The following is a 26,196-nucleotide window of genomic DNA, read 5'->3' as shown; positions in this document are numbered from 1 at the left end:
CACTGACCCCAAACTGATGTGCTCCCCTGATGGGCGTCTTGCTGTAATTCCACATCTTGATCATGGAGACGGTCTTTGGCTCATCAAATATCACGTATATCAGATTGATCTGAGGGAGAAATAGAGATTATAATGGACAAGTACAGCACATATATAAAAACAATATTCATGAAAATCACCAACAAGAACAACCCCAACACCTAGAATCAACAATAGTGAAGCCATCATAAAAACATCGGATTACAAAAAAGTTCAAGAAATGATAGGTTATATGCTGTAAAATTATTCTGATGTCCTTATGATGATGCCATTAACTACTGAGTGATGGAGATGAATGGTGTGGCCACTTGATTCCAGCAAAAGACAATAGACTTGCCACCCCACCCTCTGCCTACCCCCCCCCCCCTACCTCCCCCCCCCCTCCCCCAATATGAATTCCCCTGGAGCCGGGTTCTGCCTTTGCATTCTGTCCCAGTGCATTTTTAGCCTGACTAATACATGAATTTAAAAGTCCGGCCACTTCTTTCTTAACTAATGCCTTCTGGGAATCGTAAATTGGCCTTTGAGGTCCCTACTTGCAATTGACGTGGTATTTTAGCTCACCTGTCCTGGGAATGTGGGTGCCAGCCACATGTGCTTTCCATCCATCGTGTCATTCACCCCATCCACAAGCTTATCCGGAGTTCTGACATCATCTGTCACGCCATCCAGCACGTTCACACTGTGTGGGTAAGCCGTCACATCACTTGCGCGTAGACGGATGCGGTAACCCTCCGAGTCATAAAACTCAATGCCATTCAGCCCTACGTAGTACGGATCCCCCCAGCTGGACAGGAGTTGGAACTGGAACACGACTAAGCTTTCAGTCAAGGAGTAGAATGGTCACACGAATGAAACAAGATAAGATCACGATCTTATACTCCCACCTATATAAGTATAAAACAATTCAAGTCAAATATTGTTTCTCGAGTATCGGCATTCAATCGTGAATGGTAATTTTGAAGTTCTTGTTGTAAATAGGTTCTTGAATTTTATAAATGAAAAGAAACTGGTCAACATTCTTTAAATTTCCACTTTAATGTTCCACTTAATTCCAACGCTCTCCAAACACAGGAAATTTCGGCCCATTTTCTATATATCAGACTTTTTAAAAAGTTATCAAAAAAATAACTGTAAAAAGGGGAAAAAAAAAAGATGGAGTAAAATTTATGTAGTTACAAAAGGATACACCCTGTCGGCATCAGCGCAGGCTCGTAATCGGGGATGAGTTTTCTTATATTGACACGACTTTGAGACCTGTTAGGACGAACAAGAATGCCGTGAGAAGGAAACATGGAAACTACTAAATAACTGGGACAAAGAAACAAGATAATTAGTATGTGGGCTCAAAACAGATCTCAAATCAGCTCAGAAGCGCTTTTTCTATGTATAGTATTTTTATATGTATATTAAGAGGGCCATTTGCAAAAATAAGTTAAACGGTTAGAATGCTTACCTTGGTAAAAACTAAAGAATATTGATTGATTGATGTGCCCTGTAAAAAACGACAAGCTCCTACTTCCTTATATATTTGTTCTCCAGATAAACATTACCTTCTAGTCTCGGGAACAGATGCCAATGGGGATGTGGAGCTACCTCCCGTTGAGTTACGACCGCTAAAATAGACATCTTGGGCGAAATCAAAATGCACATTTCCGGGACCTGTCAAGACAGACGTTCGGTGTTCAGTCTCAAATGCGCTGCTCCTTCTAAGTCGTATAATGTCTCAATGACAAAATACTTCAATATCTCTAAAGATATGCACCACTCCTATAACCTCCTCCAACATGTAACATACTTTGCTGGTTTCCTGTGTTATTTACCCATAAGGCAATGCATGTGTGTAAAACTTGTGTGATTCGGCAAGATTCTTGCAAACTTATATTTATATCACTTAAGTCGTGTTAAAACATTGCACCACCCCAAAACCCTATCCGATAGCCTAATATCACGTAAGTTAAGGGCATCAAATCTTGCATGAACAGTAAAGGAGCTAATTTAGGGAGACACTGAACATATATTTACCTTTACGGAGTAGGTAGCCTTCGGGTGGAGAAATGAGTTTACCATCTAGAGAGACATGGACTATCTTGGCCTGTAAATCAGAAACAGATGGAGTAACCACATAGCGCCATTCAAACCCAAACAACAATACTCGCATTTCAGGGTTGTGTTACCCTGGAAAATACCTGGGAGGTGTTGTATGGTGGGGATCTATCAGTTCCAATTTGATACAAACACTGTATGGCACGATACTCACATTTTAGAGATGTGTTACCCTGGAAAATACCTGGGAGGTGTTGTATGGTGGGGATCTATTGGTTCCAATTTGATACAAACACTGTATGACACGATACTCGCATTTTAGAGATGTGTTACCCTGGAAAATACCTGGGAGGTGTTGTATGGTGGGGATCTATCAGTTCCAATTTGATACAAACACTGTATGATACGATACTCGCATTTTAGAGATGTGTTACCCTGGAAAATACCTGGGAGGTGTTGTATGGTCGGGATCTATTGGTTCCAATTTGATACAAACACTGTATGGCACTTTTTTGGGGTTGGGATAAGGGGTAAATCCAAGGCCGATCAAGAAGCCTTTCTCCTTAGAAGAGGGGCACATGGATCATTATGGATCATACGTTGTATAAGCCTGCTAATGGCCCGCAGACTCCCAACTTAAACCAGGTAAACGCAGCAGAAAGGAGATAAAAAGAGGGAATGATTTGTGTGGTAAGGCTGATCTTCCATGCAGGTTGTACAAGGCACTCACCCCTCTGAATGTCCCATCAAGAGACTTATTGTAATTCCACACCCTCATCCCCAGCAGCTCGGTCTTCAGGCCCAAGTCGATGGTAAGGGTGTGGTCCTCACCGTCTGTAAAGGGGATTAGCCACATGTGCTCGTCAGATGTGGTCACATTCGTGCCATCGACTATCCTGGGAACGAAAAAAATCGAATAAAATTTTAAATTAGAGAGTCAAACACACCTTTGTTATTGTTTTCATTGAATTATTGAAGACAAATTATGCGAAGAAATAACTGAAAACACCCATCTTAAAAGTTGAAAGTGTGAGAAAACATCTATTTCCTATTGGCTGATTTGATGGAGGTACTGCAACAGTTTTCGATTGAATTTGAAAAAAAAAAAAGAAATGGACAACTTTAAGATGTTATTAGATGTGCACACTTTTGGGGCAAACAATCAGGAAGCAAAATTCTAGAGCAACTGCAGTTAGCCGAATATTAAAACTGTCTTACTTGTCTAATGTGCGATCATCGTCTCCGTAGTCTGGAAGATCATTCAGGTCTCGTGGATTTGCCTTAGGGGAAAAAAACATAGACAAAAGGTCACTGAAAGTAATTTATTGTTATTGTAACTGGTTGTTGTTATGGCATCTGGTTGCTGTTATTGTGATAACTGGTTGCTGTTGTTATGATAACTGGTTTCTGTTGTTAAAATAACTGGTTGTTGTGGTTATGTTGTGAAGAAATAGATGTGCGTGGGACGAACGTTCAGCGTCTTGCTGCCAGCGTCATGGATCTAGATAACACTTTCCGAGGATCTAGGGCGTGGAGAGTAGGTTGGCGCCCTGGGGCTATGGAACGTACCTGTAGCATATCGATGTTGAGCGGGATGGGCACCATCTGCGGTGTGAGCAGCTCTAGTCCTGTCAGACCCAAGTAGTACGGATCCCCCCAAGTGCTCGCAAAGTTCAGCTGTACTACTGTGAACACAAGGGAAGCTTGGTTGTTCAGTTATAGGGTTAAAACTTTTAAGCGATTTCAACCGATAACCAACCACTACCTTTGAGTGGTACCTCTGAAAACTGACATCTTTCACTGGGTTTTACCTATACAACCCACTGTCATTACGTGGTATTTCTTTAAACTGACCACCTTGATTACCTGCACTGATGCCCCGTATTGCTCTATTGGCAATCATCATATTTAAAGGTTTAATCTAAACCGACCATCTCCCTAGAAGGCACCTTGAAAAACTGATCACCTTCGTCAAGTGGTACCTCTCTATACTGACCAACTCTTTCAGCTTAGTTTACTCAAAATTCGTTCAGTTTAGATCTTTTGGGTGACCTAAAGGTATCCGACTGCGAAATGTGATCTTGGGCTCCCTGTGGTAGAGCTTACCTTGCCCAGTATAGTATCCGTTACATATATCAGCCTCATCATCAGAATCAGCATCTGTAAATAAGAATGATAAATCCTTTTCAATAAAGAGCAAGACTGTTTAGCTTAGAATTGTATAGTATGTATACTGTATAATGGCTGCATAAGATAATAATACACTGTCATAATTGGCAGTGTACTATTATCTTATGACCACTGCTAAGATTGGAAGCTTGTAGAAAACCAAAAACGAGACCTGCTCGTCAAATGTAAAACGTACACTCACGCTAGCTTATCACTATGTTCAGGCTGTGACGTCTATAAGCAGACAGACACAAGCAACATAAGAACCATTACTTAAACGCCAACTGTCCCCTCTATTTACGCCTCCGGTTCACGTCCAACATGGAGATCACTGATAACGCATGCATCTAGAATTGTACATGGGCTGTAACAGGGGTTACAACACAAATTCGTTGTCAAGAATTTCATGTCACAGCGTTTTCGTGCGGACTTCACATGCAATTTGAATAAGTTTCGTGTGGACAGATGTCTTTTTGAGTACAGAAAAAAAATACAGTTTTCAAAAAACTCCAGATACATGGAGACATAGCCATGGAGACTTGTGTACAATGCAGACCTTGCTCAATGAAGGCGTCCACCTCTTCATGCTCCGCTTGCTTCTGTTTCCTTTGCCGAGCGCATGTAAAGGGGCGTTCGCCCTTATCCTGTGAACAGGGGCCTTCCTCGCGGTCAGCCGTAGAGGGACGGTCACCCTCGCCTCCAAGGAGATCTTCTTCCTTAGGGATCTCGTAGGTTGGGTCGTTCTGAGCCATGGCATCTAGGATGGCCTCATCCATGGTGAATAACATAGTCTAGACAGGAAAAAGTAGTAAACAACAACGGCAACAATGACAACAATAATAACAACAATAACTACAACAACAACAGCCTCAATCATGGTGAATCAGATAGTCTAGACAGGAAAAAGTAGTAAACAACAACGGCAACAATGACAACAATAACTACAACAACAACAGCCTCATCCATGGTGAATCAGATAGTCTAGACAGGAAAAAGTAGTAAACAACAACAATAATAACAGCCTCACCCTTTGTAAACAGGATAGGCTAGACAGGAAAAGAACAGCCATCAACAACAACGACAAGCAACAACACCAACAACAACGAGCAGCAACGACATCAGCCTTATCCGTGGTAACAGGTCAATGACAGGAAATTCAATAACAGTGCAATAGAAGCAGTTATTAAAAGAACAATCACATGCCTCCTTTCTAATACAACTAATGGAATATAAACGAGTGATATCTTACATCACCAAATGGTTCATCAGCACCAAGTGTACCGCTTGCTCTGAAAACAAAAACAGACTCTTAGAATGAAGTCAGGACAGAAACTCTCAGCATTCAACTAGCTAATGATTACGATTTACAAAGGGCCATGTAGAAGCTATCGGAAGATTTCACATTGGATTGATTTGGATTGATGCAACACAGACGAAGAACGGGAATACAATAGAACAATGAGGGTAATCTAGCCAATCATGTAAGGCCTTACGGGCGGACTTCTACACTTCTCTTTACATAATCAAAATGTATTGCAGTTTACATCAATTTGATATCTTGAGTCATCAATTAAAAGTCTTGTTTTTCCCCATGGGTCCCAGAGACTCCAAGCTTAACTTTTTCACTCTAAGCCCGAAAGCGACACCAATGTATGCGTAGGAGGTGTCTATTTGATCATTTAGGCTCTGGAGAGGGTATATTGGATATTTTCAGAAACGTGCAAAAATACTTTAAAATCGTAAAAGCAGTTTGTCTATCAGAAGTTTTATTCGAGGATTTTACTGATAATTACGAGCAGATGGCCTGTTAAATAACGCTGATTCTAAAAGATTCTTTCGTCTTTTATGAACTGGTAAGTTTGTTGCTTTATAAGATGGAGGGAGATTAATTAAGCTTTTGGAACTTTGAAGACTTTTGCAAAGCTGCATACCTCGCTATTTCACCTTGGAATATCAGGCTACCATCAAGTGAGAACTCCACGTCTCTTGCGCCACGATATGAGTGAATCCGAGACTTGTTGTAATTCTAAAAAAAGAAGATTTTTTTTCAAACAAACTCTGAATTACACGCATAAAAAGTCTACTGTAGCAAGTCTCTCCCTCGTAGAAACTCGCATAGCCCCAAACTGCTTCTTACCCATGTGTGGGTCTTACCCATATCCGTACCATCGCTATACTGAAGTGTGGGTCTTACCCATATCCGTACCATCGCTATACTGAAGTGTGGGTCTTACCCACATCTGTATCATCGCTATACTGAAGTGTGGGTCTTACCCATATCCGTATCATCGCTATGACTGAAGTGTGGGTCTTACCCACATCTGTATCATCGCTATACTGAAGTGTATGTCTTACCCACATCCGTATCATCGCTATACTGAAGTGTGGGTCTTACCCACATCCGTATCATCGCTATACTGAAGTGTGGGTCTTACCCACATCTGTATGATCGCTATACTGAAGTGTGGGTCTTACCCACATCTGTATGATCGCTATACTGAAGTGTGGGTCTTACCCACATCTGTATGATCGCTATACTGAAATGTGGGTCTTACCCACATCCGTATCATCGCTATACTGAAGTGTGGGTCTTACCCACATCTGTATCATCGCTATACTGAAGTGTGGGTCTAACCCACATCTGTATCATCGCTATACTGAAGTGTAGGTCTTACCCACATCCGTATCATCGCTATACTGAAGTGTGGGTCTTACCCACATCTGTATGATCGCTATACTGAAATGTGGGTCTTACCCACATCCGTATCATCGCTATGACTGAAGTGTGGGTCTTACCCATATCCGTATCATCGCTATACTGAAGTGTGGGTCTTACCCACATCTGTATCATCGCTATACTGAAGTGTAGGTCTTACCCACATCCGTATCATCGCTATACTGAAGTGTGGGTCTTACCCACATCTGTATGATCGCTATACTGAAATGTGGGTCTTACCCACATCCGTATCATCGCTATACTGAAGTGTGGGTCTTACCCACATCTGTATCATCGCTATACTGAAGTGTGGGTCTAACCCACATCTGTATCATCGCTATACTGAAGTGTAGGTCTTACCCACATCCGTATCATCGCTATACTGAAGTGGGGGTCTTACCCATAGCCGCATCATCGCTATACTGAAGTGTGGGTCTTACCCATATCCGTATCATCGCTATACTGAGGTGTGGATCTTACCCACATCCGTATCATCGCTATACTGAAGTGTGGGTCTTACCCATAGCCGTATCATCGCTATACTGAAGTGTGGGTCTTACCCATATCTGTATCATCGCTATACTGCAGTGTGGGTCATACCCATATCCGTATCATCGCTATACTGAAGTGTGGGTCTTACCCATATCCGTATCATCGCTATGCGCACGGGCCTGATAAAGGTGATTGTAATGTAGTGGTTCGACCTTGCAGTGAATGGAGCCAGCCATAGATGCATGTCATCCCTTAAGAAGGAAAGAGAAGAAGGGATATCTTTTAGAAGGAAATCAAAGTTAATAAAAAAACTTTGAAAGGAAATAGCAACAACAACTACAACAACGACGATTAAAATAATAGCAAAAATGATAAAGATAACAATGACGACGAGAAGAGTCAATAATAAATAATAACAATGCAAAAAAGACAACAAAAAGGAGACAAATGAACAATGAAAAACAAGCTGATTAAAGATGACAATAGAAAAGATAATAAATAGAAAATTAAAAAAAGGTGACGATATTGTAACCGATTTCTAATTGGTATTGAGATATTTATCGGAGAAAGGTTATTCCTCCAACTGCATTTATCATCAACAATCTTGCGAGGGGCTTATTTGAGCTGCTTCATTACCTTGTACGATAAACGCCATCGATAAGATTGGTCACTACTCGCGGATCGTTTCCATACTCAGGAAGAACATTGATATCAGGGGGATCCGCCAAAATCTGTTGATAAAAACAAGTGATAACAAAGGATAAGTGCATCTACAAAACTTTCATGACGCTGCGATGTGCTTAGTTGCCTGTTAAAGAATTAAAAAAGACAAACATGCGAACTAACAACCACATAAAAAAGTAAACAATAACTAACAAGCGAGCAAACAAGCAAATAATTGAAGAAACATAAACAAACAAAAAACAGAAAAGTATTAAACACAATGAAAGAAAAAAAAAAGATGCAAACAAATATGATGCAAGATTAACAATGCTATTCAATAACTCCTGTTTCGAAAACTATAAAGCGGAATAAACATTAATTTGTATAAAGAAAGGATATATGGGGATAAACACCCTCAAAGCCAATCCACAATATATGCGACAACATTTGACGTCACAATGATTGCGCGCGCATGGACAAGACCGAGCGGGCACATGAGCAGCGAACTATACGAGAGTTGGCGAACAAAATCGAGGGGTGGACTTGAGACAGTCTTGAGGTGACACGGCAAGATATATTGATATTATTTACAAAGTCATACAATTTCAATACGTTTCTTACACTGAATCATTTACAGGGGAACAGTATTGTAAAAAAGGAACCAATTTGAGAAGCCAATCGCCCTCCTTGAATGCTGACTTACGAAAGCACAACAGTCGAGTCCAAGGCATACAAGGCTTAATAGGCAGCCACCACACGACTCATGTCTGACCACGGAACACCGCTCAGATCGCATGCGGGATTGAAAAGCCTACTTGTCCCAACAGTTTGAACTTTTGACATTTTTCCTCGCTTTATGGCGTGACGGCCGCATTTATTTAAAAGTCATGTCTTAGCTCAAGTCGCTCCTCTTCCGTCTCTTCTAATGGTGGATTGTTTAGTATATGGTGCGCCACGAAAAATAATGTCACTTCCCCTACTCACGTCTGCAATTTCGGCTGGCCTCCCTTCATCAGTGAACACCTCAATGCCGTTGAGGCCCACGTAGTGTCTGTCGCCCCACGTTGACTTGAGGTTAATAACGAGCTTTTTGCCGAGAGGAAGGGTGGGAATTTCTAGGTCAATAAGCCGGCTGGATACGAAAAACAGCACATTAGTGTACCAGGGGGTGGACTGAGGACAAAATATTTACTATATATATGTGAACCCCATCTTAAAGTATGCTTCTTAATGTATGCTTTGAATCCCATGTAAAACAAAGAGTAAATCCTTGGTAAATTGTATTTAGGAATCCTATGTACTAAATTGTAGAAGGAATCCTATGTAAATGCAAGTGTCATTACTATATTTAAATCAATATGCGAATCCTATGTAAATTAAAGTTTGAATCCTATGTAAATCAATGAGTGAACCCTATGTAACTTAGTATGTGAATCCTATGCAAATTAAAGTGTCAATCCTATGTAAATCAATGTGTGAATCCTATGTAAATCGATGTGTGAATCCTATGTAAATTAGTGTGTGAATCCTATGTAAATTGAAGTGTCAATCCTATGTAAATCAATGTGTGAATCCTATGTAAATTGAAGTGTAAATCCTAGGTAAATCAAAGTGTGAATCCTATGTAAATATGTTAATATGAAGTAAACCTTGTTTACCTGTCGTCACTGGCTGCAGGCGGGTCTGCTGTTGTACTGTCCTTAGGGGGTACTGACTGGTCCTTCCTAGTTGCGGAGCGCGGTAGGATCTCGTCCAGGGCATCGTCTGTCAATCAAAAGAAACTTTATTAATCTGTTTCAAACAAATTGAATTCAATGGGCCGTTTTATAGATAATGGGGGTTATGTGTTATTAAAGCGTTAAAGCGAGGCTTTAGCAGGTTAAAGTTTGTACGGTCGTCTTACACGTTTAAAAAACGCTGTTCAAAAAAAAAAAACAATATAAAGTGGAGGGGAATTCAATCAATTTAACACACTGAAATACATTGAGATATTTTACTGTGTTAAAAAACGTGTACTTGGTTTAATTACCAGTGATCCTATCAAAACCATAACGGTACCATAAAGGTTAAACAAATCCATGCCTAATCGTAACAGTCTTGTACCGATCGATATTCTCTCGCACCTTGTAGCTGTAGATCCAAGTCCTTGGTGATGCGTCCTTTGTGGCACTTTTCAAATAAAGAGAGCACATTCCAAGACTCTTCAAGACTGAGACTCTGATTCCTGAAACAAAAAATAGCGATCTAGCAAATACCGCAAGTTCAAGGCACTTCACAGTATTGATCAAAAGATGACACATCTCTTGGAACTGACGAACACAAGCTTCTTATAAGTAAACACTTGTCCAAAAAGTCAAGGCAGGGAAAGAAATGAATACACAAAAAGATATTATGTCTTGACCGTGATCAGACGCTTACGCTGACGCGCTAACACATTGGGTCACCTGTGGTGAGGGGCCCCATACGCTGACGCGCTAACACATTGGGATACCTGTGGTAAGAGGCCCCATACGCTGACGCGCTAACACATTGGGTCACCTGTGGTGAGGGGCCCCATACGCTGACGCGCTAACACATTGGGATACCTGTGGTAAGAGGCCCCATACGCTGACGCGCTAACACATTGGGTCACCTGTGGTGAGAGGCCCCATACGCTGACGCGCTAACACATTGGGTCACCTGTGGTGAGAGGCCCCATACACTGCCGCGCTGACACATTGGGATACCTGTGGTAAGAGGCCCCATACTCTGACGTGCTAACACATTGGGTCACCTGTGGTGAGAGGCCCCATACGCTGACGCGCTAACACAATGGGTCACCTGTGGTGAGAGGCCCCATACGCTGACGCGCTAACACAAAGGGTTACCTGTGCTGAAAGGCCCCATACGCTGACGCGCTAACACATTGGGTCACCTGTGCTGAAAGGCCCCATACGCTGACGCGCTAACACATTGGGATACCTGTGGTAAGAGATCCCACGCGCGGACGTGCTTACTGGGCCACCTGTGGTTGCTGGCGTTACTTACTGTTTCCACTCTTGTCTTTTGGATCGTGCCCCAGCAGAAGAGGACAGGTCAGGGTCACGTGACGAGGGGCGTGGCGCCTCAACGAGGGCTGGAGAGGGGGTGTCGCGGCGACGGCTCGATCTTGTGTCACTAGTCGCCTTAATCAACACCCAGCAAGGTTAGAACACTCACAGGGAGCCCACTCAACTCAGAGCATTGTTTATTTAGCATGTGCTTTGGACTTCGTTTATGAATATCAATTAGGTCACGAAGTTCTCAATAAAACTTCTTCCAAATACATATGTCTTACTCTTTATTGCATACATTCATGTTTGGAACACTTATTTTATACCTCTGCGTAAAATATCCGGGTTTTGCAAAGTATTTGGAAGGAGTTTTATTATGCGCTGAGTTGAGTGGGCTCCCTGTGGAACACTCAGTGCTAAGCCTTTAAAATCTCTATACACTATGGTTATTCACGCCGCCATTTTAAACAACAAAAAGCAATTTATGAATCAGACAGAAAGTTTCTTTATCGGAAAGGGCTTATTTTATTGAAATATATTTTTGTCAATCTCTGGCGCGAAGAGCGCAGCTATTTCTGTGTTAATTTGGCTTGACTTTGTCACTTAAAAAGTCACATTTTTTTAGTGAAAGTCGCATGTTGAGGCTGAAAAACCTTCAATACCGAAATGAGTGATTACATGCCGTAAGAATAAGGAAACGAAAGAAACGCTCTTTGGATTATGCAGAACGCTTTAAGAATTTCAGAATGGTATCAGGTCTGTACAAGGAATGTTTTACGATTTTCAAAATCGTTTCCAGATCGTTCTCCCATTCACTCTTATACAGTATATAGTTGTTCATAGAATCTTTGAGTCCACCTACCTTTGAGCTCGTCTCATCCAACTCGGTACGTAACTCCTGAGATCCTTGCCTTGCAGCGAAGTCACTCGGCCATCTCTCGTCACCCTCGCCGGGTAGGCTGTGACTTCGCCCCGTGGACCTGGGACTGAGCCAGGGTAACCGCGCACTGTCTGGTGTAGGGTCACGTGGCGGTAGGGCGTCATTTGAGCTGAAACTACGTGCACCTTCTTTATCACCTTCTGGACAGCGAACAACATGGAATATTAATATTGATAACAGGGGTACTCGGGAAGAGGGGGGTGCACAGGGGGGTATCCAGGGGGGGTAGGGTGGTCAAAAACAACAATTTCTGTCCTTAATTCCATTCTCTTTATATAAAAACATCTATCTCAAATGCACAAGTGGGTTGATACATCGCGGACCGCGTGTTCCTAGGCCATGACTTATTCGTGAGTAGGTCTCGAACGTTATTAAGTCATGGATAGTTTGCGATTGTATTGTAAAATTTTCCTAGATTTTTACACAAGATTTGGGATTTTTCAGTGCGAGAATCACTACCTTTGTTCTCGTCGAGCCATATCGGTCTGGACCTTGATCTTGATGATGATCTGGATCTGAAAAGAAAAAAAAATACTGAATTTTTCGAATTTTTTGTCAGGACTCAAACATAGCCTCCTTTACATTAGTCGAAAAAAAACTCATTCTGATCTAGCTCTCAGAACGATGTCTCGTGTTCTTAGATCCGGGGGGGGAGTATCACCTAGGTATCGGGAGGGGGGGATATAGGTGGAAGCTTGTCTTTGTCGTTGTTGGTTTTAAAAAAGCAGGTGTTCGGACCATGGACCATGGCAGGGTGAAGTATAAAGCAAGGCTGATAAGCTGTTAGGTTTCCGGGCTAGTGGGAAGAGAAGGGGGTAACAAAGCAATATACAAGTAAGAAAACAGCAAAGGACTAAAGAAAATGGGAATTCCGGCGCAGTTCTAGGTACAGAGATACAGAATGCCCCAAAACAAAGACGAGCATTTTTGCTTGATATTTGACCATACCTTAGCTGCCCCTTCCCCTTACTGGACGTCAGCCAAGGCGGTTTGCTGGGAAGGGCAAACGAATCGCCCCTAGAAGAAAAAGGAAATAATTAAAATTAACGGTTGAGGTTTCCACCGGCCCTCCGGAAGTAAACTGGTGACAATGGCTCTTTAAGTACCCCTTTAATTACCCAAGGTTCTTTATTATCGGAGTCAACCAAAGTCTTGCCATTCTCTTACCTCGGCGAGTTCGCAGTCTCGTCTTTCTCCAGGTCAGAGCTGGACGAGAGGTTTGGGGTGGATGATGACCGTGTGATCTTCCCGTCCACCTCATCTCTTATGTCCTTGGACTGCAGCAGGGAATCAAGCAGGTTGCCTTTGCCTCTGGATGGAACAAAACAGATTTGAAAAAGAATGAGAAAGCTAGTCTCGCTTCTGGCCTGTAGCTAGGACATTGAGGGAGGGGAGGGGTAGTTTGGGCATTTAGCAGACCATTTTATGTTATGTACCTCCCCCTAGTGTTCCTGATTCTCTTTCATAGTGGTGGTAAGGGTATTTCTTTTTTAAGAACCGATTCACCCTACTTTCCCTGCTAGAAGAGGCCTCTTTTCTCTGTATTTCGCTGGGGTGGCGCCTAGCGAACCCCAGCCCAGCGAAATACAGAGAAAAGAGGCCTCTGCTAGCAGGGAAACACTACAAAAAACATAAACCAAACTATTAGGAAGCTATATATAGCATTGTTCACTTACAGCCTTATGTTAGAAAGACTTGAGAAGTTTTAACTACAGCGCAAACACAACACACATACTACTCGGTTCTTGCGCTTGCATTTGACCGATTTTGACTTGCATTGTGTTTGACAAAAGAATTACAGAATTTGAAAGCAATTTCCCATCTCTCATTTCCCAGCTTAAGGTCTAGTAAAATTATTCAGGGCTTTTTTACTGATGACCCAAAAAGCAAAAAATGCATCATGGGAATAATGGGTCGACCTCTAAAGAATGTCGATCAACCACTTCTTTGTTATTGTTTACAACTGAAAATACAACGGTTCATTTCCAAGAAAATTTCAAAATAACCATCCACGATTTAAGTCTGATAGCAGATTAACGATTTTTGATTGAACGTTTCTCAGTTACTTGCTAGAATTGGCCGATGGAAATAGATTCTTTGAATGACTCTGTATTTTGCGGGAGCATAAAATGGCGGCGTGATTGGCTTTCTTTAAATATTGTACCTTGTCTTTGACCTGCGAGGGCTCTGGGGCCGAGTAGCCGTGGATTCTAAGTGCTGTGACGCATGTGGAGAATGTGGAATCGTAGGCTCTTTGGAGGGACGGGGGGAGGATGGCAGTGAGAACTGCTTTGTTGTGGGAGAGATAACAGACGGCTGTTCCTGCTTTACCGGTAATCCCACAGAGGCACTGAAAGAGAAATAGAGAACAACCAGTATCAGTAATACACTTTCCTACATAACATTGTATTGTTTCGTTTGGGTGGCAATTTTCAACCAAAATGTCCGCCCGTGGTAAGTTAATCGCCTAGAACGCCCGTGGTAAGTTTATCGCCTAGAACGCCCGTGGTAAGTTAATCACTTGAAACACCCGTGGTAAGTTAATCGCCTAGAACGCCCGTGGTAAGTTAATCGCCTAGAACGCCCGTGGTAAGTTAATCACTTAGAACGACCGTGGTAAGTTAATCGCCTAGAACGCTCGTGGTAAGTTAATCACTTAGAACGCCCGTGGTAAGTTAATCACTTAGAACACCCGTGGTAAGTTTATCGCCTAGAACGCCCGTGGTAAGTTTATCACTTAGAACGCCCGTGGTAAGTTAATCACTTAAAACACCGTGCTAAGTTAATCACCTATAACGCCCGTGGTAAGTTTATCGTTTAGAACGCCGGTGGTAAGTTAATCACTTAGAACACCCGTGGTAAGTTAATCACTTAGAACACCCGTGGTAAGTTAATCACTTAGAACACCCGTGGTAAGTTTATCACCTAGAACGCCCGTGGTAAGTTAATCACCTACAACGCCCGTGGTAAGTTAATCACCTAGAACGCCCGTGGTAAGTTAATTGCCTAGAACGCCCGTGGTAAGTTAATTGCCTAGAACGCCCGTGGTAAGTTAATCACTTAGAACACCCGTGGTGAGTTAATCACCTAGAACGCCCGTGGTAAGTGAATCACCTAGAACGCCCGTGGTAAGTGAATCGCCTAGAACACCCGTGGTAAATTCATCGCCTAGAACGCCCGTGGTAAGTAAATCGCCTAGAACGCCCGTGGTAAGTGAATCGCCGAGAACGCCCGTGGTGAGTTAATCACCTAGAACGCCCGTGGTAAGTTAATCACTTAAAACACCCGTGGTAAGTTTATCGTTTAGAACGCCGGTGGTAAGTTAATCACTTAGAACACCCGTGGTAAGTTAATCACTTGGAACACCCGTGGTAAGTTAATCACCTAGAACGCCCGTGGTAAGTGAATCACCTAGAACGCCCGTGGTAAGTGAATCACCTAGAACGCCCGTGGTAAGTGAATCACCTAGAACGCCCGTGGTAAGTTAATCACCTCGAGCGCCCGTGGTAAGTTAATCATTAGAACGCCCGTGGTAAGTTAATCACCTATAACGCCCGTGGTTCACACTGTCTCGTATTACCTTATATCACTTGTGGGCTTAGAGTTCACACTGTCTCGTATTACCTTATATGACTTGTGGGCTTAGCGTTCACACTGTCTCGCATTACCTTATATGACTTGTTGGCTTAGGGTTCACACTGTCTCGCATTACCTTTTATCACTTGTGGGCTCAGGGGGGTCAAGGGAACCTCGCTTCAGTGTAACCGTCTCGCTACGTAAAGGTAGCGTGGCTTCTCCAGCATCAAACTAAAGAGGGCAATAAAAAGTAATGTTGAGCTAATTTATTCTTATACAGCAAATATTTGCAAAAGCAGATGATCTATTGGTGTCACTATCATTAGGGACCTTAACCAAGGACGACGACGGCTAGGACAACACGATCGAAAAAGATGTTTTCGCGGGAATTCCTTGGTGTTACGGAGAGCTTTGTTTTTCGTGCTCAAGGCCTTTGTACTCTATTCCATTGTCTCGTTCTAAGGTCTTTGTTTTTGGCTTTTGTCCCATTGTGTTTTTGGTGCTGGTGCTCCGTAACACCATGAAACTACCGTTTTGCGTGGCGATCAATGATTTAATTTCAATGGAATAAGCAAAACATTAAAGTCAGAGATAGATAAAAATAAACTAAAGACATTATTTCTACAGCAGCGAACGTAGTTAGTGGAGTGCAAACGTCCGCGCCTCCATTGGCCGTGAACCTTGGAGTTTTCACGTCGTGGTTTTATGGAAAAAGGGTGAAATGTATCAGACAGACCGCATTTCCACGTGCTGCTATTGAATTCAGAACCAAATTCTTTTTTTTCCTGCCGTCGGCGTCCGCGTTGCCGTCCCTACTATTACAAAAGATCGCGTTTCGAGGTAGCAAACCCTTATTCCCAAAATGTACTGCAGTCTTGCGTGGCTCTCATTCTAAAAATCCTAAGCAATCTACCTTATTAATATTTTGCAACTTTTTAATACTGAAAATCTCCTAACGCATCCATGGGTATGTAGATCTGGCCCCTTTAAGTTGGCTATCACCAGACAAGAACTACTAACCCCTCCCAAGGTAACCTAGAGTCCAACGAGACTCTTAGTTACTAACATCGGGTTCTCCACCTATTTATAAAGATGTGCAATACAACACAAATATTTGTTTTATTTAAAGAGGGTTTCATTTTAAACGTTAACAACTTTTTTAACAGATGCCTTCTGCCTTAGTCGTTTAAATATATTTTTTTGTTTCCTGATTAATACTTTACACATACATACTAACCGCAACCATACCCTCCATTAGTTCAGAGTGTGTCTTACCTTGTCTGGCTCTTGTTGTTTTTGTTCACTATCGACAAGGTTGACCTCTTTACTGTAGTCAAATACCTGGTTTCCGCATCCCTAATAAGATACAATAAAAAGAAAAACCAATAAGACCAATAGAAATAACTGCTATTTTGAGTATTCCCAGAATGCATCTGACTTCAATCAAGTTTTATATTTGTAAGATATAACATTTTGTAACCTCCGAAATCAAAATCCCTTTCACAAAAGAAATGGAATTCGCTACGTGGTCTTATCTAGAAATTTCAAGTCATAGTTTAACGTGTATTTATAATGCAAATTGTGAAAATTCCACCATGAGACACAAGAATAAAAAGTTAATGACAAGGAGGGAACACAGTTGGCCATTTTTGTTTGGAAGGATCGTCAAACACATACTTTCCATGATATCAATGAGTGCCCTGTCCACCACACCCACCACCTCCCCCCAGCCGTCCTTCCCCTTCAACAAATCCAGGGTACGCGCCTGATACTATAATTTAACATTCATCGAAGAATGTCATTCAAGTTTAAAAATGCGTTTTTTAGGGATTTGTGATTGGAAGGGTACACTACCTTATCAATTGTGCCTTTCCATACAAGAACGCCACCTATAAATAACCTCAAGTCTTTCACTCCTATATTCAAGTACTGTAAAGACAAACCACAAATGGTAAAATCTCAAAATTCTTAAAGCATAAGGAAATCAATGGCTTATAGGCAGGCTGGTTGGTAACGTTTCGCTTGGGTTTCCTGTGCTAGGGAAGGAGATGTAACCTGGGTTAGCTCGTTCCAGTCTATCTACAAACACAGGAATCCCTGTGAGAATGCCATTGACAAGCCTGATGTAGCATATTAGAAGAGTATAGCCTGTGAAAATAGAATGAGCAAGAACTGCCATTCACAATAAGAGGCATGTCTGAGATGCGAGAGTGGACTTCAGAGAGCCATCAAAAACAAAACTTAACCAAAGCACCTTGGGACTTCTATAAGAATAACCGTGTACCATACAAATATAATGAGCTTTCCAGTCCCTTTTCAGACTCTAAGAACCCCACCCCTAGATGTAGTTTGATGCTACTAAAAAAGTAAACCCTTCACATTCCCGTGAGGAGCTCAGATGAGTAACAATACGTGTCCTTAACCTTTCATAAGAGTTTACTAACCTTCACACCTCTATTATAGTTCCAGAAGACAATCCTGGACACAGTCCCCTCGCTTGCTGAAACTGGCAAACGGATGATGAGTTCCACAGGGTGACCAGCAGTGAAGTGGCAGCTCCACATGTAACGACTTTTGTTTGTCTGGATTGAAGGGGGAAAAATACTGACATACTTATGTGCAAATGAAAACTATCCTTACAGGGTTCAAAATATATATATTTTAAATTTGCTGGCTCTGTGAATTTTGGTGGGGAAAAAAACCTGCATACTCAAAATATGAGAGGGGAAACAGAAAAAAAAAGCCGGCAAAGACCAGAAAACAGCCGGCTATTGCCGGCAGCCCGACACTATTTTGAGCCCTGTCCTAAGTCTTCCTTAATTGCACTCACATGGTTAAAATAAATAATACATGTACATAATTGCACTCACATGGTTAAAATAAATAATATATTGTACATAATTGCACTCACATGGTTAAAATAAATAATACATGTACATAATTGCACTGACATGGTTAAAATAAATAATACATGTACATAATTGCACTCACATGGTTAAAATAAATAATACATGTACATAATTGCACTCACATGGTTAAAATAAATAATACATGTACATAATTGCCCTCACATGGTTAAAATAAATAATACATGTACATAATTGCACTCACATGGTTAAAATAAACAATACATGTACATAATTGCACTCACATGGTTAAAATAAATAATACATGTACATAATTGCACTCACATGGTTAAAATAAATAATACATGTACATAATTGCACTCACATGGTTAAAATAAATAATACATGTACATAATTGCACTCACATGGTTAAAATAAATAATACATGTACATAATTACACTCACATGGTTAAAATAAATAATAAATGTACATAATTGCACTCACATGGTTAAAATAAATACAATATATGTACATAATTGCACTCACATGGTTAAAATAAATACAATATATGTACATAATTGCACTCACATGGTTAAAATAAATAATACATGTACATAATTGCACTCACATGGTTAAAATAAATAATACATGTACATAATTGCACTCACATGGTTAAAATAAATAATACATGTACATAATTGCACTCACATGGTTAAAATAAATAATACATGTACATAATTGCCCTCACATGGTTAAAAAAAATACATGTACATAATTGCACTGACATGGTTAAAATAAACAATACATGTACATAATTGCACTCACATGGTTAAAATAAATAATACATGTACATAATTGCACTCACATGGTTAAAATAAATAATACATGTACATAATTGCACTCACATGGTTAAAAAAAATACATGTACATAATTGCACTGACATGGTTAAAATAAATAATACATGTACATAATTGCACTCACATGGTTAAAATAAATAATACATGTACATAATTGCACTCACATGGTTAAAGTAAATAATACATGTACATAATTGCACTCACATGGTTATAAAAAATACATGTACATAATTGCACTGACATGGTTAAAATAAATAATACATGTACATAATTGCACTCACATGGTTAAAATAAATAATACATGTACATAATTGCACTCACATGGTTAAAATAAATAATACATGTACATAATTGCACTCACATGGTTAAAAAAAATACATGTACATAATTGCACTGACATGGTTAAAATAAATAATACATGTACATAATTGCACTCACATGGTTAAAATAAATAATACATGTACATAATTGCACTCACATGGTTAAAATAAATAATACATGTACATAATTGCACTCACATGGTTAAAATAAATACATGTACATAATTGCACTCACATGGTTAAAATAAATAATACATGTACATAATTGCACTCACATGGTTAAAATAAATAATACATGTACATAATTGCACTCACATGATTAAAATAAATAATACATGTACATAATTGCACTGACATGGTTAAAATAAATAATACATGTACATAATTGCACTGACATGGTTAAAATAAATAATACATGTACATAATTGCACTGACATGGTTAAAATAAATAATACATGTACATAATTACACTCACATGGTTAAAATAAATAATAAATGTACATAATTGCACTCACATGGTTAAAATAAATACAATATATGTACATAATTGCACTCACATGGTTAAAATAAATACAATATATGTACATAATTGCACTCACATGGTTAAAATAAATAATACATGTACATAATTGCACTCACATGGTTAAAATAAATAATACATGTACATAATTGCACTCACATGATTAAAATAAATAATACATGTACATAATTGCCCTCACATGGTTAAAATAAATAATACATGTACATAATTGCACTCACATGGTTAAAATAAACAATACATGTACATAATTGCACTCACATGGTTAAAATAAATAATACATGTACATAATTGCACTCACATGGTTAAAATAAATAATACATGTACATAATTGCACTCACATGGTTAAAATAAATAATACATGTACATAATTGCACTCACATGGTTAAAAAAAATACATGTACATAATTGCACTCACATGGTTAAAATAAATAATACATGTACATAATTGCACTCACATGGTTAAAATAAATAATACATGTACATAATTGCACTCACATGGTTAAAATAAATAATACATGTACATAATTGCACTCACATGGTTAAAAAAATACATGTACATAATTGCACTGACATGGTTAAAATAAATAATACATGTACATAATTGCACTGACATGGTTAAAATAAATAATACATGTACATAATTGCACTCACATGGTTAAAGTAAATAATACATGTACATAATTGCACTCACATGGTTAAAATAAACAATACATGTACATAATTGCACTCACATGGTTAAAATAAATAATACATGTACATAATTGCACTCACATGGTTAAAATAAATAATACATGTACATAATTGCACTCACATGGTTAAAATAAATAATACATGTACATAATTGCACTCACATGGTTAAAATAAATAATACATGTACATAATTACACTCACATGGTTAAAATAAATAATAAATGTACATAATTGCACTCACATGGTTAAAATAAATACAATATATGTACATAATTGCACTCACATGGTTAAAATAAATACAATATATGTACATAATTGCACTCACATGGTTAAAATAAATAATACATGTACATAATTGCACTCACATGGTTAAAATAAATAATACATGTACATAATTGCACTCACATGGTTAAAATAAATAATACATGTACATAATTGCACTCACATGGTTAAAATAAATAATACATGTACATAATTGCCCTCACATGGTTAAAAAAAATACATGTACATAATTGCACTGACATGGTTAAAATAAACAATACATGTACATAATTGCACTCACATGGTTAAAATAAATAATACATGTACATAATTGCACTCACATGGTTAAAATAAATAATACATGTACATAATTGCACTCACATGGTTAAAAAAAATACATGTACATAATTGCACTGACATGGTTAAAATAAATAATACATGTACATAATTGCACTCACATGGTTAAAATAAATAATACATGTACATAATTGCACTCACATGGTTAAAGTAAATAATACATGTACATAATTGCACTCACATGGTTATAAAAAATACATGTACATAATTGCACTGACATGGTTAAAATAAATAATACATGTACATAATTGCACTCACATGGTTAAAATAAATAATACATGTACATAATTGCACTCACATGGTTAAAATAAATAATACATGTACATAATTGCACTCACATGGTTAAAAAAAATACATGTACATAATTGCACTGACATGGTTAAAATAAATAATACATGTACATAATTGCACTCACATGGTTAAAATAAATAATACATGTACATAATTGCACTCACATGGTTAAAATAAATAATACATGTACATAATTGCACTCACATGGTTAAAATAAATACATGTACATAATTGCACTCACATGGTTAAAATAAATAATACATGTACATAATTGCACTCACATGGTTAAAATAAATAATACATGTACATAATTGCACTCACATGATTAAAATAAATAATACATGTACATAATTGCACTGACATGGTTAAAATAAATAATACATGTACATAATTGCACTGACATGGTTAAAATAAATAATACATGTACATAATTGCACTGACATGGTTAAAATAAATAATACATGTACATAATTACACTCACATGGTTAAAATAAATAATAAATGTACATAATTGCACTCACATGGTTAAAATAAATACAATATATGTACATAATTGCACTCACATGGTTAAAATAAATACAATATATGTACATAATTGCACTCACATGGTTAAAATAAATAATACATGTACATAATTGCACTCACATGGTTAAAATAAATAATACATGTACATAATTGCACTCACATGATTAAAATAAATAATACATGTACATAATTGCCCTCACATGGTTAAAATAAATAATACATGTACATAATTGCACTCACATGGTTAAAATAAACAATACATGTACATAATTGCACTCACATGGTTAAAATAAATAATACATGTACATAATTGCACTCACATGGTTAAAATAAATAATACATGTACATAATTGCACTCACATGGTTAAAATAAATAATACATGTACATAATTGCACTCACATGGTTAAAAAAAATACATGTACATAATTGCACTCACATGGTTAAAATAAATAATACATGTACATAATTGCACTCACATGGTTAAAATAAATAATACATGTACATAATTGCACTCACATGGTTAAAATAAATAATACATGTACATAATTGCACTCACATGGTTAAAAAAATACATGTACATAATTGCACTGACATGGTTAAAATAAATAATACATGTACATAATTGCACTGACATGGTTAAAATAAATAATACATGTACATAATTGCACTCACATGGTTAAAGTAAATAATACATGTACATAATTGCACTCACATGGTTAAAAAAAATACATGTACATAATTGCACTGACATGGTTAAAATAAATAATACATGTACATAATTGCACTGACATGGTTAAAATAAATAATACATGTACATAATTGCACTCACATGGTTAAAATAAATAATACATGTACATAATTGCACTCACATGGTTAAAAAATACATGTACATAATTGCACTGACATGGTTAAAATAAATAATACATGTACATAATTGCACTCACATGGTTAAAATAAATAATACATGTACATAATTGCACTCACATGGTTAAAGTAAATAATACATGTACATAATTGCACTCACATGGTTAAAAAAAATACATGTACATAATTGCACTGACATGGTTAAAATAAATAATACATGTACATAATTGCACTCACATGGTTAAAATAAATACATGTACATAATTGCACTCACATGGTTAAAATAAATAATACATGTACATAATTGCACTCACATGGTTAAAATAAATAATACATGTACATAATTGCACTCACATGATTAAAATAAATAATACATGTACATAATTGCACTGACATGGTTAAAATAAATAATACATGTACATAATTGCACTCACATGGTTAAAAAAAATACATGTACATAATTGCACTGACATGGTTAAAATAAATAATACATGTACATAATTGCACTCACATGGTTAAAGTAAATAATACATGTACATAATTGCACTCACATGGTTAAAAAAAATACATGTACATAATTGCACTGACATGGTTAAAATAAATAATACATGTACATAATTACACTCACATGGTTAAAATAAATAATACATGTACATAATTGCACTCACATGATTAAAATAAATAATACATGTACATAATTGCACTCACATGGTTAAAATAAATAATACATGTACATAATTGCACTCACATGGTTAAAATAAATACATGTACATAATTGCACTGACATGGTTAAAATAAATAATACATGTACATAATTGCACTGACATGGTTAAAATAAATAATACATGTACATAATTGCACTCACATGGTTAAAATAAATACATGTACATAATTGCACTGACATGGTTAAAATAAATAATACATGTACATAATTGCACTGACATGGTTAAAATAAATAATACATGTACATAATTGCACTCACATGGTTAAAGTAAATAATACATGTACATAATTGCACTCACATGGTTAAAAAAAATACATGTACATAATTGCACTGACATGGTTAAAATAAATAATACATGTACATAATTACACTCACATGGTTAAAATAAATAATAAATGTACATAATTGCACTCACATGGTTAAAATAAATACATGTACATAATTGCACTCACATGGTTAAAATAAATACATGTACATAATTGCACTGACATGGTTAAAATAAATAATACATGTACATAATTGCACTCACATGGTTAAAAAAAATACATGTACATAATTGCACTCACATGGTTAAAATAAATAATACATGTACATAATTACACTCACATGGTTAAAATAAATAATAAATGTACATAATTGCACTCACATGGTTAAAATAAATACATGTACATAATTGCACTGACATGGTTAAAATAAATAATACATGTACATAATTGCACTCACATGGTTAAAATAAATAATACATGTACATAATTGCACTCACATGGTTAAAATAAATAATACATGTACATAATTGCACTCACATGGTTAAAATAAATAATACATGTACATAATTGCACTGACATGGTTAAAATAAATAATACATGTACATAATTACACTCACATGGTTAAAATAAATAATACATGTACATAATTGCACTGACATGGTTAAAATAAATAATACATGTACATAATTGCACTCACATGGTTAAAATAAATACAATATATATATGGCAGTTGCGCACCAAGAGGAGTGTACATGATACATGCGCACCATCCCTTATGGCTAAAAAATGGGTAATTTTCTATTGAAGGATACTATTCTTTTTATAAATGATACCATGACTGCGAGCCCCCCTAGACTATTTATGTGCTCTCTGAGATAACACTAAATCTCTGTCAGAGAAAGTGCCCCTTTATGTTTGGGAATATAAAAGGTCTACAGTTCACATACCTTGGTCTTCCCGTTAGCGAGATTACCCAGCTTGCCCTTCTCACCCACGTGACCGGACAGCGAGATGTTGCTCTCATCATAAACAATCTGCCTGCCCTCCAAGTCAAAGAACTGAATCTGGTTGTTGAAATTCATATTGCATTGTCAAGTGAAATTGGTAGGTTTTGGTAGGAAATGAAGACAGAAAGGACATACATTTTTTTTTCAAATAATGGGGCTTCTGGGCTATGGTTAGGCAGGTCGGAGTTTATTTACAGCTGTTTTATTTTTTGCCAAATTACCATATTTGAAGACCGTTTAGTAAGGCTGTTCCTACAAGCTTATACAAGCAAACAGTTAATTGAGAAAGGACAGGGTTAAGGGGGGAGGGGTATAGGATGCAAGGTGAACTGCTCGAGTTGAAAAACCAAAATGGAGTCCTTGGGGAATTTTGAAATATTGGAACTTCAGGAAACGTGGAAGTTGTTCAAATTAAAAACAAAATTAATCAATGTGTGATATTATTTAGTGATTTGTTGTTTAGCAAAACTACATCCGCTATAGTGATCCATATACTTCATGTGTATAAGTGGGGCAATTCTAGAGAGTTTTGCCCGAGAGAATGTCCATTATGTATTGGATGAACTGGTTTAAATGTACTTTAAAAGTAAAGACACTTACCTCGGTAATTCCAAGTGTGTCAGGGTGACCCCAGTTAGAGTTGATCTCAATGTTCACATCAATTCCTTCTTCTGGAGCTGACTCAGGATCATAACTAAAACTGGACGTCTGAAACCAATAAAAACGCTATGGGATCATGCGTCTATTTGTAGAACCTTACCCTGTTTAGCTTGAGCCATGCTGCTCTAAATCAAGTGGCCCTTTACTGTATGTGTATTGTTAGTAAGTCCTGTCACTGAGGGCGGTAACTTACACTTACACTTACTATTCAATTTTTGATAACGTTTCTTCAGATAACTGCAAAGAAATTGCTGATAAAATAAATAAACGCTTTTTAAAGAATATTCTGGGTCTGTTGGTGGAAATTATAT

General features: G+C 37.8%; 1 protein-coding gene across 1 annotated transcript in view; it reads right to left on the bottom strand.

Moving 5' to 3' along the window:
• LOC5520247 (katanin-interacting protein) overlaps positions 1-26,196 on the bottom strand; it is a 38,641-nt gene that overhangs the window by 2,644 nt on the left and 9,801 nt on the right. Inside the window, exons 18-46 of the mRNA XM_048719807.1 lie at positions 25,826-25,939; positions 25,166-25,282; positions 18,118-18,255; positions 17,528-17,602; positions 16,949-17,029; positions 15,810-15,904; positions 14,262-14,447; positions 13,265-13,408; positions 13,046-13,114; positions 12,557-12,612; positions 12,020-12,237; positions 11,153-11,289; positions 10,249-10,349; positions 9,784-9,889; positions 9,110-9,257; positions 8,099-8,193; positions 7,611-7,713; positions 6,186-6,280; positions 5,504-5,543; positions 4,811-5,045; positions 4,192-4,245; positions 3,655-3,770; positions 3,304-3,365; positions 2,816-2,981; positions 2,065-2,134; positions 1,593-1,701; positions 1,229-1,296; positions 604-854; positions 8-109 (exon numbers count right to left, since the gene is read on the bottom strand). Coding sequence (XP_048575764.1) covers positions 8-109; positions 604-854; positions 1,229-1,296; positions 1,593-1,701; positions 2,065-2,134; positions 2,816-2,981; positions 3,304-3,365; positions 3,655-3,770; positions 4,192-4,245; positions 4,811-5,045; positions 5,504-5,543; positions 6,186-6,280; positions 7,611-7,713; positions 8,099-8,193; positions 9,110-9,257; positions 9,784-9,889; positions 10,249-10,349; positions 11,153-11,289; positions 12,020-12,237; positions 12,557-12,612; positions 13,046-13,114; positions 13,265-13,408; positions 14,262-14,447; positions 15,810-15,904; positions 16,949-17,029; positions 17,528-17,602; positions 18,118-18,255; positions 25,166-25,282; positions 25,826-25,939 — 3,351 coding nt within the window. The remainder of the gene's footprint in view (positions 1-7; positions 110-603; positions 855-1,228; positions 1,297-1,592; positions 1,702-2,064; positions 2,135-2,815; positions 2,982-3,303; positions 3,366-3,654; positions 3,771-4,191; positions 4,246-4,810; positions 5,046-5,503; positions 5,544-6,185; positions 6,281-7,610; positions 7,714-8,098; positions 8,194-9,109; positions 9,258-9,783; positions 9,890-10,248; positions 10,350-11,152; positions 11,290-12,019; positions 12,238-12,556; positions 12,613-13,045; positions 13,115-13,264; positions 13,409-14,261; positions 14,448-15,809; positions 15,905-16,948; positions 17,030-17,527; positions 17,603-18,117; positions 18,256-25,165; positions 25,283-25,825; positions 25,940-26,196) is intronic.

Source organism: Nematostella vectensis, chromosome 12 (genome assembly GCF_932526225.1).
Source record: "Nematostella vectensis chromosome 12, jaNemVect1.1, whole genome shotgun sequence".
Classification (NCBI taxonomy): Eukaryota; Metazoa; Cnidaria; class Anthozoa; order Actiniaria; family Edwardsiidae; genus Nematostella; species Nematostella vectensis.
Note: the sequence above shows the minus strand (reverse complement) of the source record. Positions and strands in the feature narration are given on the sequence as shown.